Source organism: Lolium rigidum, chromosome 2 (assembly GCF_022539505.1).
Source record: "Lolium rigidum isolate FL_2022 chromosome 2, APGP_CSIRO_Lrig_0.1, whole genome shotgun sequence".
Taxonomy (NCBI): domain Eukaryota; kingdom Viridiplantae; phylum Streptophyta; class Magnoliopsida; order Poales; family Poaceae; genus Lolium; species Lolium rigidum.
The window spans coordinates 266,562,182-266,575,094 of NC_061509.1; the positions used below are offsets into that span (position 1 = coordinate 266,562,182).

A 12,913-nucleotide genomic window follows, 5' to 3' on the forward strand; every position below is an offset into this window, starting at 1 on the left:
GAACAATTCGCTTTTATGGAAATTGATTTTCAATCCCGACAACTGCTCAAAAGCCGCCAAAATTAATTTCAGATTTTGAGCTTTTTCAAGATCATGATCCATAAACAGAATTGTATCGTCGGCATATTGAAGTATAGATAAACCACCATCAACCAGATGTGGAATCACTCCTTCAATCTGGCCATCAGCCTTGGCCCGCTCTATGAGTATAGCCAGCATATCCGCTACAATGTTAAACAACATCGGTGATAACGGATCCCCTTGGCGTAACCCTTTTCGTGTTTGGAAATAGTGGCCGGTGTCATCATTAACCCGGATCGCGACACTACCTCCATACACAAAATCATTTATTAGAGCGCGCCACTCTGGAGAAAAACCTTTCATCCTGAGTGTCTGCTGTAGGAAAGACCACTTAACTTTATCATACGCCTTTTCAAAATCTAGTTTTAAAATAACCCCATGTAATTTCTTAGAATGCATCTCATGTACCGTCTCATGCAAGACCGCCACTCCATCAAGGATGTTCCTTCCTTGCATAAAGGCTGTCCGTGATGGCTGGACAACATGATCCGCAACCGTATTAAGTCTAATGGTGGCCACTTTCGTGAAAATCTTGAAACTTACATTTAAGAGGCAAATAGGTCTATATTGTTGAATCCTTTCTGCCTCATTAACTTTCGGTAACAAGATTACTTCACCAAAATTTAGACGAAATAATTCTAGTTGTCCAATGTGTAGGTCACTCGAACAAATCTAGAAGGTCTGATTTAATCGTATCCCGTAAAGTTTGATAAAACTCCGCTGGAAAACCATCAGGACCCGGTGCTTTGTTGCATTCCATTTGGAAAATTGCCTTCTGAACCTCTTCCTCAGTATAAGGTGCGGTTAGTAGACCATTTTCTTCCATAGAAACTTGGGGTATATCGTCCGTTAAGTCCTCATTAAGAGAGAAGGTGCTTTCCTCCGGAGGACCAAACAGACCTTTATAATAATTAGTAATGTAAGATTTGAGTTGCTCATGGCCTTCAATCAACCCTTCATCTTGAATAAGAGAATGAATACGTTTTTTCGATGTCTCCCATTGACTAAGCCATGGAAATATCGCGTATTTGAATCTCCTTCCAATATGAATTGAGCTTTGGAACGTTGATACCATTTGAGTTCCTCCTCGCGAAGAAGACTCGCCATCTGCGCATTTGATTGATTTTTAAGTTCAATCTCTTGCGTAGACAACGGTCTAACCTCCGCAACAGCCTCAAGCTCATCAATTACATTTGATAAGCGAGCTTTCTCTTTTTAAGGATACCGGCCGTATGGGCAGCCCAACCGGAGAGATGTTTGCGCATTGTCCGCATCTTATTATTCCATCTCAAAATTGGAGTGCTGCCCCGACCGGTCTCTCCCAAACCTTCTTAACCATATCATGAAATCCCTCTCGATGTAGCCAGCCAAGTTCAAATTTGAACGGCCGTTTACAAACAGGACGGGGATTCCCAGTAGTTAGGAGGATGGGAGCATGGTCAGACAGTTTTTCAATACGTTCTAGTGCACGAACTGACACCATAGGGTATTTATTTTCCCATTCGGTATCCATCAACACGCGATCTAGTTTCTCGTATGTGGGTTCAGGCAAGCTGTTGGCCCAAGTAAACTGTCGACCGGACATAAACACCTCTCTTAAATCAAGGCTATCAATGACAGCATTGAACAAGAAAGGCCAATGTCCATCGAAACGGCCTTTACTTTTCTCGTGAGGAAATCTCAACAAATTAAAATCGCCTCCAATTAAAATCGGATAAGGATTATCTTTTGTAAGATTTACCAACTCACGTAAAAAGTCAGCCTTAAAAGCATCCTGGGCGGCACCATACACAGCAACCAGACTCCACGTGAAACCGTCTGCTTTATTCTGAATGTCGAGCTTAATGTGATACTCTCCATCAGAACTAGTTAAGACAGTCATGGTGTCTATACGGACGCCAAGTAAAATGCCACCGGACCTACCACGAGGCGGGCGAGAAAACCACTGAAAGTTAATCCCGCCTGACAGTCGGTCGAGAAAACTTTGTGTGAAATTTCGCCTACCCGTTTCCGATATAGCAATGAAATCTAAATCATAATCTCTACAACCATCGGCAATGTGGGAATATTTAGCCAAGTCACCAAGACCTCTGCTATTCCGAAACATGCCATTCATCAGTGACTATGAATATGTGTGATTGCTTATAGGAACAATCGATGCTTCATCAGTCATCATGACAGCCTCCAGCTTATGCACGATGGTGATGGAGTTGACATCAGAGGAGTTTCTCTTGAGCTGCTCTGATTTTGATTCCAAGACCCTTGGGAGTTTGTCTGACCTTATTATCAGAAGCTTGCATCAGGTAATTATGGCCGCATCTCTTTAATGACATTATTTGCTCACGAAGGCTCTTGTCTACAATGGATTTTGTATCCGGCGGCATCAGCATGTGTTTCCCTTGTTTTTCTTCAATTCTGGGTGTATTTGCTTGATGATGGCTTACTGTATTGTCCTACAGGATATCCCTGATGGCGATATGGAACAGTTGAACCAAAAGCAAATAATCGTATCAGGTAAGTGTAACGTTCTGTTGATCCTACAAATGAAGAGGAAGGAAACATGGCTCTCATTCAGTGTGTGACCTGAAACATCATTATCTAACTTTTGCTTTTGTACTGGTTGCAGGCTACAAGCGCTGGGCTGACCGATTCCCTCGTGTTAGAAATGTTGTACATCAGCATGTTTCTGTCTGATATTCTCTACATGAAGAGTTCTCTTGTGAATGAAATCCTGATATGGGAACCTGAAGTGCTACCATCCCCCGGGCATGAAGTTTAATCTCAGACGGTTTGGCCATTGACCATTCCCTTAACTGCTGATGTGCGAGGAAGTTTAACATCCCAAATGGCAGCTCACTGGTTCTTTTGTGTAATGCCTGTTGGCCTGACATGAATACGCTCACTGGGGTGAGCAGGATGGTAGTGCATACATAGCCTAACCCTCCTGGTCAGTTGTGGAACGAGCCTTTTTTTTACACTACACTGGAATACATCAAGCAATATGGAGATGCGATACTGTCTTCATGTATTTTCTCTGCCGTCGTTCGACAGAACTCTCCTTTAATGTAACAAACTAACAGTGATATATTACCGCATGTGCACATGTGACGTGTTGCTCTGTTCTAGCAAAGAACACCACAGTTCTGTTCGGTTCTTTTGTTTAATCTGTTCATCTCCCTATTCAGTAAATTCACATCTAATGCAGAAACCATAGCTGTATGCAGACTTCCCCTCCAGTCTGCAGTGACACCTGAATGGGGACTAACCTTAAATGTCGAGCAAGCAACAGCTTTTGTGCAAGGAACCAAAATAACCTGACACCCTTTTGAAAACTAAATGCCAACACAGCTGTAAGAAAGGCGTGATGCTGGTTGGAGATCTCAATCCAAGGAGGTCTTATAAATATATAGAAACAAACTCATGATAAATAGAAACAATGAGCGCCATGATATGTGCTCCCTCTGTTTCATCTAGGGCTTTTTGACTAATCTGTGCAGACGTTGTTCAAAAACATCTATTGCAGGAACCACTGTAAAACCACGGAGATTCCCTCTCCAAGTTGAATGTGTTCAACAACACCTGAATTGGGACACAGAACATGAAATGGTGCACAAAGCAGCCAGAAGAAGAACCTGGTATTCTTTCAAATCAAACCACCCACGCAGTTATAAAAATATAAGGGTGGCATGGTTAGACGTCTCAACCAAAGGGAGAAAACCTTAAAAATGGAAACAACGCAAAGATACTACACATCGAAACGACTGTCACAATACATAGGAGTTCTGTGCAATTCCCCAAAAAGAAAATCCCACATTACCCAAGCAAGTCTAGAACATCTGAAGTCATTGGAAATTGTCGGACAGATTTCGCAGGCGCATCTGTCCTCTGAATTACTTTCAACGTGTAGTGTTGCGGTTTGAAACTCTGCTAATATAGCAACATGAGTTAACGGCCAAATATTGTCTTCATGGTCGACTGGTGTCCATTGCCGTGCATGTTCATTCCTTTCAGACTGTCGTGGCTTTCAATCTGCCCAGAATAGCAAACTGTTTTGGCAGCCCCTCGCACACCCTCCTGGGAGATCTGACAGCAGCAAATAACGGTAAGTGACTCCAGCTTCTGTGAACTTACCAGCGCAGCCATTCCAGCATCAGTCACATTCTTACATTCCCGGAGTGTGAGACTACTCAAACAAGGAGCCTGGGCAATCTTGAGGCTTGGTGGGCGGTGTACCAAAAATTTTATGATCAGAATGGAACAAATAAAGATAACCCAGTAAAAACTGTAAGAACAAATGTACAAGGAAACATTGATGAGCTTTTTTCACATCTGTTGAAGGATTTATGTGCTTATCTTCAGAATGAATGTTAATTAATGCAACATCCTTTCTGTATCTGTATCGTGGAACAAAAAATGTTGCAAGGAAAGTCAAAATAAAGAGATGCCTGGTAATATGAAAACGTCGTTGGGTTGGGTGGGTGGGGGTAATCTAGAAACATAATAATTAGAACTACAAATCCACAAAATATCCAAACATTCACTTGCTCAACTGAACTCACAGGCTCTGTCCTTTTTCTCCCTTCGGCTTCAGCTATGACCCCTAATGCTCTTAATGGGAAGCAGGATGGCAATTGCATACATCGCCTAATTCCCCAGACAGTAGTGGAATACATCAATCAAGGTGATGAGATGCGACACCATCTGTGTTTTCTCTGCCAATTTGGCATGGACTGCCTTCTTTCGTGTAATAATGATAATATATTACTATGTACATTCAGTGCTAAAAAAATGCTGCATTGTTTCATATGTGCACATGTGTTGTGCTTACCAGTTCTAATAAATAACACATCAGTTTTGTCCAAGATATTTTGTATAATTTGTGCCACGACTTTGTTCAAAAATTCCCTATTTAAATAACAGTAAGAAAATTCCCTCTCCAACTTTAATGTGTTCAACACCTGAATTGGGATGCAGAAGAACATGAAAATGTCACACAGGCAGCCAAAAGAACCTGATATTCTTTCAAAATACGAACACCCAGGGATGTATAAAAAAATCATAAAAGGATGTCATGTTTGGAGATCTCAATCAAAGGAAGGACCTTATAAAAGGAAACGATGCAAATATATTACAGATTCAAAAGACTATCACAGTACGGAAGAGCTCTCTCAAATTCCTTAAAGAGAAACCGTCATTACCAAACAAGTCTAGAACATCTGAAGCCATAGGAACCGGCTGGAAGGAAATGGCAGGTGCATCTGTCCTCCGAATTACTTTTGACATTCATAGGGTTGCAGTTTCAAACTCGGATAGTATAAACATAAACTAACAGCCAAAGATCGAATTCACGGCCGACCAACGTCTATTTGCGTGCAGAACTGGAACCTGTCGAAATGAAATGGCAGATGCATCTGTCCTACATGATGTTCATTGCTTTTAGACTGTCGTGGCTTTCAATCTCCTCAGAGTAGTGAACTGTTTTGGCAGCCCGTTGCACATCCTCCTGAGAGATCTGACGGCAGCCAATAATGGTCAGTGACTCCAGCTTCTGTGATCTTACTAGTGCAGCCATTCCAACACCAGTCACTTTGTCACATTTCCGGAGTGTGAGGCTACTCAAACAAGGAGCCTGGACAATGAAATTCATCCCAGCATCCATTATAGACTGGCAGTCCACAAGTTCTAGTGTCTCCAGAAACTGTGAGGATGAGAGGCCCTTCATTCCCTCATCATTCAAAATGCTGGCACCATTTAGCACAAGAGAGCGGATTGGACAAGACTGGATGAGCTTCACGATACCCTCTTGTGTGAAACCTATTTCTATTGGCCAATCATCATCACAAAACGTGAAGGTGAGTTCAACAACCTGAAGCATTGGGCAGCTGAGAGCTAGCACCGTGAGGCTGTCATCGGTCAATGCCGTCCTAAACTGAATACCACATCGCAGAGGCATGAGCCGAAGTGAGATAGTTTTAAGGTTGCTACACCTCTTGAACAGTGCAATCATCTCACTCTCATCTAGACCAATAACATACTCTAGGTAAAGTATCTCCAGTGCTTTGCACCTCCCCAGGAGGAAACGAAGTCCAATTTCTTGATCAGTTATAATATGAGCCAGCCTAAGATCCTTCAGATTCTCACAGCAGATGTCATAGCTATATGGGTAGCCAGTCACATACGCGGGATCATAGGGCCCACTCAACCAATATTTTCCATTAATTTCAAACTCGAACTTTTTGAGCTTTGCCCATCCTGGACCAAACTTTAGGAGGTCATACTGGCTGATTCCTTTGCAATCCTTCACCACTAGTTCCTCCAATGATCCATGTTTACCGAGATACATCAGCCACTCCACCCTGGCTATTGCCATACAGTCAACAAGGTGAAGAACAGAAAGATACCTGCAACTAATCGCCACCAGGGAAAGCCCAACAGAAGTTATTTCTGGTGCATTGTTCAGCCTGAGGGACCTCAACGTTTTGCAGTGCGATACGTAACCAAGACCAGTGTCATTAATGTATGAGCAAAAGCTTAAAGTGAGATCAGATAGCCAGGGGCAGTGAGATGATAGAACATGGAGGCCTTGGTTGTTCAACTGGTCCCCATGACTGGACATCCAACCAGAGTAATTGATCTCCACTTTCGACAAATTGGGGAACCGGGAGAATAGCGATACCAAGGCTTCTGTTGTAGGGTTGAGTCTACAACCCACATGGATAGCATCCCTATGCTCTGCATCAATGCTGTAGAGCTGCTTTGACACAAGTGAAAGAGAATTAAGATCACTTGTGCTTGTAATCCTCTTGATGATCTCTCCAAGCAGTGGCTCCGGGAGACCCTCCATCGAGTACAGCTGTTGCAGAACTTCAGCAATCTAAAGACTCAGCAGGGCCTGGACTAACACATTTATGATCAGAATGGAGCATATCAAAATAACCAAATAACAAACTGTAAGAACTAATGTTGAAGGAAGCATCTACGAAACAATGAATTTTTTAATGCTTTTTTTGAAAGGTTTGTATGCTTCTTCGCAATGAATATTAATTAACTGTAGCCTACCATTTGTACCAAATCATGGAGCAAAAAAAATGTTACAAGGAAAATCAAATTAAACTACCGCCCTAATTATATGAAATTTCTGTTGGGTAGGGCAATAATCTACAAGCCCAAGATAATTAAACATTCACTGCTGAACCGAACTCGTATCTAGAAGTACCTAACCCAACCAATCAGATGAACAATAATGACTTCCAGACAGCACAAAACAGGTTTTAATGATTAAACCAATCAATTTTCTCTAATAATTCACAAAGATTCCAGGTTCACACGTAATGGGCCAATCGAAAAGATTTTGCGGAACCATGGAGCAGTGATTCCACTTGTTCTTGCCGTTTGGATTACTGTTTGCAATGCCAGGAATTGTAGTCAGGCCACCTCCCCTAACCGTCTTACATGAATCTCTTAATCCTAGCTTGTGCACTGCTCACTGTTCACTGCACAGTGACATAGTCTCTGCCGCATGCCAAATGCAAGGACAGGACCAAAAGCAAATTCATTGAGACACAGACACACCAAAGATGTGTATTTAAATCGCAAAACATTAATCTGCATTCAGCAGTTGCAGTACTACTTACTTCGAGTGCCACTATATTTGAACTTGTCACCTCAGATATGCTCATGGTTGCAATTAAGTGCCCAAAAATACGTTATACAATAGAGCTTTATTGCAATATGTTCAGCATTTACATTGTGGTTGAAATAAAATCAGTATTTTGGTGGTTGACTGGTTTAATAAAATAGTGTCAGAACCAGATCAATGGAAATACCATAATGGTTAGCCATCGTTCCTTCATTGTACAGGTCCAGTAGCTTCCGCTTTTGCTTGTTCTTTACACTAAATAGCTAAAATGTAAGACATTGGTTTCACAAGCCTGCATACACAATTGCTATAGCATGCTACTGAGCTTTTTGTCAGGGGATCGGTCATCCTCACGAATAAGGAGTACTGATTCAGTAATCCAAATAAGATGTACTGTGTGCTACAGACTACAGTTATCTCCCCACCCCTGGTAATTTTACAGTTTCAGAACACATCCTTAGGGTTCCAGTGTTTGAGTCCAACGATGTTCTGGGGTGTAGCCACCACGGGCACCGTGGATCTAGGAACTTGCTCCCATTGGCTAATCAAGTCGTTCTAGACAGTACAGCAGAAGGGAATCTAAATGGATGAATCGACATCGTCTCGGCTGGCTCAACCAAGGTCGCTCGAGGAGGGAAAGGAATGAATGGACCCGAATCCTTACCTCGAAGGAAGCGTAGACCAAGGAAAGAGGCGGCGCCGTTAGCGCGGCCGGTCGGGAGGGAAGAAATGGGCGGAGACGGCGGCGACCAAGGGTTGGATTCGGCGGAGAAACCACCGCGGCGAGGTGACGGCAAAGCTCTCGCGGCGTCAGTGGCGTCTTGGTGGAGAAGACGGAGTTTGGGCCAAGATGGGCCGTGCTCGGCATGGGCCCTGTTCTCGTTTGATACTGCCGTGCTCGTTTGATATTTTCATTTCCTACCGCTCGCCCCACTACACGAGACAGAGCCGCTGCTTGTCTCCGGCGATCGCCGGCGACGGCCCGCTCCGATCTACACCTGGTAAGCGCTGCGCTGCGCCTGGCCTTCACCTTTTCCGGCTTCCCTCGTGTGGAAGACCGCATGGAGCGGCTGAGCGGGGCTGGCTCGGCTATGCCAGCTGCATTCGCGCACCATCCAGTCGCGAAGAGCAACTGCTTCCAATCGAGCCGCCCAACGCTCGAAGAATTCTATACAACCAAAATGGTGCGTGACTTTGATAACAGCGTGTGGGCAGGGTTACGCACGGTGGCGGATGATGGACAGAGGCGGGCTCAGTCGCCTGCAGGGATCTGGTGAGCTGCAGGTGTTTGGCGAATTGCCCCAGCAAGATTGCGTTGCTGTTGGAATCCGGCTCCCCTGATTCAATGTATGTTTCCTCTCGATCAATGCTCACTATCATCAAAATTCTTGTCAATTCAAACCGTACTTTTAGGATTACATGGTGTGGAATAAGCCTCCTTTAGGATTACACATCACTGCAAATTCAGACTGTACCTAGTTACATATGTTCTAGTAGTATAACAAGTGCTTCAGTTTCCTAAATGATAATGCAACTGGAATTCATGCACTTCCCATCCAAGTTCTTATGAGAGACAGAGTGCTTCTTTTTAGGATTAGACAAGAGTGCATATAGGATCAGGAAACTGTAAACAAGCGCCACCTGCCATATTCAATTGATTAAGATACATACATTACAAACACCACCCAGTGAGTAAAACAATGTCAGCATGCTCCAACTGGGATGCACATTAATCTGATAACATCAACTACACTAGGAATCTGAAAAGAGGTGGAGCTAGCTAGAGCCTAGAGCTGGGTAGAGATTGGACACAGCCAAGCTGATTAGAGACCTAGAGACAGTTACTGATAGATAGCCGATCCATTGCCCTGAATCTTGGACAACTTTGTGGACTGTCCTGACATTACAAGAGCCACAACTACAGCTACAGAAGACAATGATGTTGAATCACGCTGGAGATCGGAAGCAGTTGCAAAGTATAATCTTCCAACGCCGACGATGATCCAACCAGGATGACAGTATCATATGGATTGCAAAGTAGCCCAGCACGGCAACGATGAGCGCAAAGACATACACAGACGTCTTCCACCCCCTGTTGGAGCCGGCTGCATAGGACCCTAGGAGAGCCACCAAATCAAGTATGATCGTCCAGTTCATCACCCTGAGCGACCATTCCTCCCATTCTTCTTCCTTGTTGTTTGGCAGCCAGTGCGGTAGCAGCATGATGATGACAACAATGGAAGCCATGAAGGAAACAGAGTTGCTGTAGAAGAAGACGAGGTACCGGGGCCTCCTGTTGTCGTGCATCACCGGGTCACCTGCCTCGTACCCGTTGCCGCTGCTCTGCCACGCTCCACCCGGCGGTTCCAGGCCGGCCTGGTAGGCTACGCTCGCCACCAAGATGCCTAGCAGCATCAGGTACTTGCGCCTCGCGTGCTTTTTCCTTTCTTCTTCTGCCTTCTTCTTTTCTTCTTCGTCTTGTTCTAGGACTACGGGTGACGTAGCTTCCGCCTTCTTCTTTTTTTTTTTTTTTTTTTTGTTCTTCGTCATTTCTCCTGACCTCCCTCATCAAAAATACTAGAAGCACCCCGGCTGCAATGAAGAGGACCACGGCCACCAACATGAAGATGTAGATGGATGTCTTGAGGTGTTGCGTGCTTCCGGCGGCATATGCCCCCATCAAACAAAACAAACCCACCGCCGTGCAAACAGACAGTGCATTGCTTCGTATGGCTGGCCTGTACAGGTTGGGATTCACCAGGAGGAGGATGAGGGAGATGGACAACATGAAGCTCACCGAGTTGCAGTAAAAGAATGCATTGTAGCGGCGTGGGTAGTTGTACAGGAGGACCGGGTCGCCAGCATGGTGCCCGAGCTTGTCATCCTGGAGCAGGAAGCCGCCTGGAGGGGTGAGGCCAGCTTGGTAGGTGATGGTCGCGGCCAAGATCGCGAAGAGGAGTAATCGTTTGCGCCTCTTCTCCAACAAACGATCTTTGGCATCGTCTTTCTCTTCCTTGTGGTCCAGCGTGAGGAAGATGACATGGATCACCACATAGACCAGGACGGCGCCTGCCAAGGCCATGGCGTAGATGGAGTGGTTCACGTCCCGACAGCTTCCCGCGGCATACGCGCCGATGAGGCCAAACAGGTCGAGTATCATGGCCGCCTCCAGCACGTGGTGCCTGACCAGACGTTCATTCTGGACCAGGACGATGGCCACCAAGGAGGCTACGAAGGCAACCGAGTTGCAATAGAAGAATATCCTGTACCTCTTAGCGTCCGTCGTGAGAAGGATCGGGTCGCCAGCCATGTGCCCGTCGCCGTTATCCTGCCAAAGGCCACCCGGCGGGTTCAACCCTGCCGTGTAGGTGATGGTGGCGGCAAGAGTGGCGAGCAGTAGAACAAGAGAGCGAGCCTTGTCCAGAGCCTCCCTAGCACTGCATCCATTCATTGCCGAGAAAGAAGAAACAGAGTTCAGTTCAGTTGTAGAGAAAAATGAAACAGAGTTCAGTTAAGTTGCAAAGAAAATAGAATAAACAGAGTTCAGTTGCAGAGAAAAAATAAACAGAGTTCTGTTCAGTTATATACGAAGAAATAAAGAAAGAAGAGGATATGTATATGCTCAGTACCTGACATTATCACCAGTCTCCTGATTTTGATTTTTATCTTTTTGTCGCGCTGGACTGGAACAGGAAGGGGATTTTGACGGTGAAGTGAAGTAAGCATGGAGAAAGAGGAGTAGGATGAATGCCACAACGGCGCCAACCAGGCTGAGTACGTAGACAGTGGTGTCAGTGTGCCTGCAGCTGCCGGCAGCGTATGCGACGACGAGGCCGACCAACGCGACGACAATGCACAGGTAGAGGGCAAGCTGAAGTGACCGGGCTGTCTTGTCGTGCAGCTTTTTGACGTTGATGATGAGCAGCATGATGATGAACAGGGACGCCACAAACGCCGTGGTGTTGCAGAGCAGGAACACCGTCAGGCGCAGGCTGTGGTGCTCCTTGAGGATGGCGTCACCTGGCCGGTGGCTGCCCCGGTGCTGTCCCAGAAGCCACCCGGCGTGCTCAGCCCGGCCACGTAGGTGATGCTCACCGCGAACGTCGCGAGAAGCATCACGACCTTGCGGAGCCGTTCTTGGGCTTTCTGGTCCTTCTTTTCTTCGATCTTGGGCACGCTGCCGGAGTCAGGGTCGGGGACGCCGATGGGGCCGCCAGACATCGCCCCTCCGGAGCTGGAGTTGGAGGTTTTGTGTGGAAACCACCAGTCCAGCAACTTGGTGATCACGATGTAGAGGAAGACGACGGCAACCAGCAGCACGGAGTAAACAGTGGAGACCTTGTCCCGGCAGGTGCCGGCGGCGTAGGCGCCCATGAGGCTGAGCAGGTCGAGCAACATGAAAAGCCGCAGCAGAACGACGTCGGGGACGACCCAGGTGACGCCCTTCTTCTCCTTCACCTTGTCGTGCCGGACGGCGAGGATGAGGATGAGGACGATGACCACAAGCGACGCGGCGAACGCGGTGGCATTGCAGTAGAAGAAGGCGAGGTACCGGCCGTAGTGGGTGTCGCGGATGACGGGGTCGCCGGCGAGTCGTTGACCTTGGCTGGCGTCGTCGCGGGCGCCCTCCTGCCAGACGCCCCCCGGCGGGTTGAAGCCCGCGTCGTATGTCACGGTGGCCACCAGGGTGGCCAGCAGCAGCAGGTACTTGCGCAGGCTGTACTCCCACGGCTGCTGCCTGGACGGCACTGCCGGCTTCTCCATTACCGGCTGGTGAGGTGCTGGCGTGTCATGCCCGGACACCATTGCCGGCCGCAGAGGTGATGGCTGGTCGTGGTAGGGGTCCGATGCCGGCTGCTGAGGTGCTGGCTGGCCGTGCTCCATTGCGGGCTTCACTTTCTCAGCAGGTACGGTGTGCTTGCTCCCTCTTGTCGATCGTTGTGATCCAGATTCCAGAATGAGCAATGACAACGATAGTATAGGTGAGTTGTCTGATTATAGAAACACCTTGACCCGCAGCGAGTCGTCGGGAGGAAGATGCCGTGCGTGTTCTTAAAAGTATGATATATAGACTTGCTTTTGTACTCTGTTTTGGTGCTGCAATTCTCCAATGTGAACGCGCCGAGTCAACTCGGTCTTCGGGGACAAGCAAGTCTTTTCTCCTCTGCTGCGATCATGTAGTTCCCGGCAAGA

The 12,913-nt window shown here is 46.6% G+C and overlaps 1 protein-coding gene and 1 pseudogene across 1 annotated transcript; both read right to left on the reverse strand.

The window, feature by feature from the left end:
• Positions 1 to 5,484: 5,484 nt before the first annotated feature.
• On the reverse strand, positions 5,485 to 6,925 carry LOC124688725 (F-box/LRR-repeat protein 14-like). The gene has a single exon (XM_047222365.1). It carries the CDS (start codon positions 6,923 to 6,925, stop codon positions 5,498 to 5,500), a length of 1,428 nt encoding a protein of 475 aa, XP_047078321.1. The 3' UTR covers positions 5,485 to 5,497.
• Positions 6,926 to 9,437: 2,512 nt separating this feature from the next.
• Positions 9,438 to 12,604, reverse strand: LOC124690886 (annotated as a pseudogene).
• Between the last annotated feature and the right edge of the window lie 309 nt (positions 12,605 to 12,913).

Bases quoted from the DNA above. Each gene is read 5' to 3' on its own strand.
- LOC124688725 (XM_047222365.1), bottom strand. From the start codon at position 6,925: ATGGAGGGTCTCCCGGAGCCACTGCTTGGAGAGATCATCAAGAGGATT.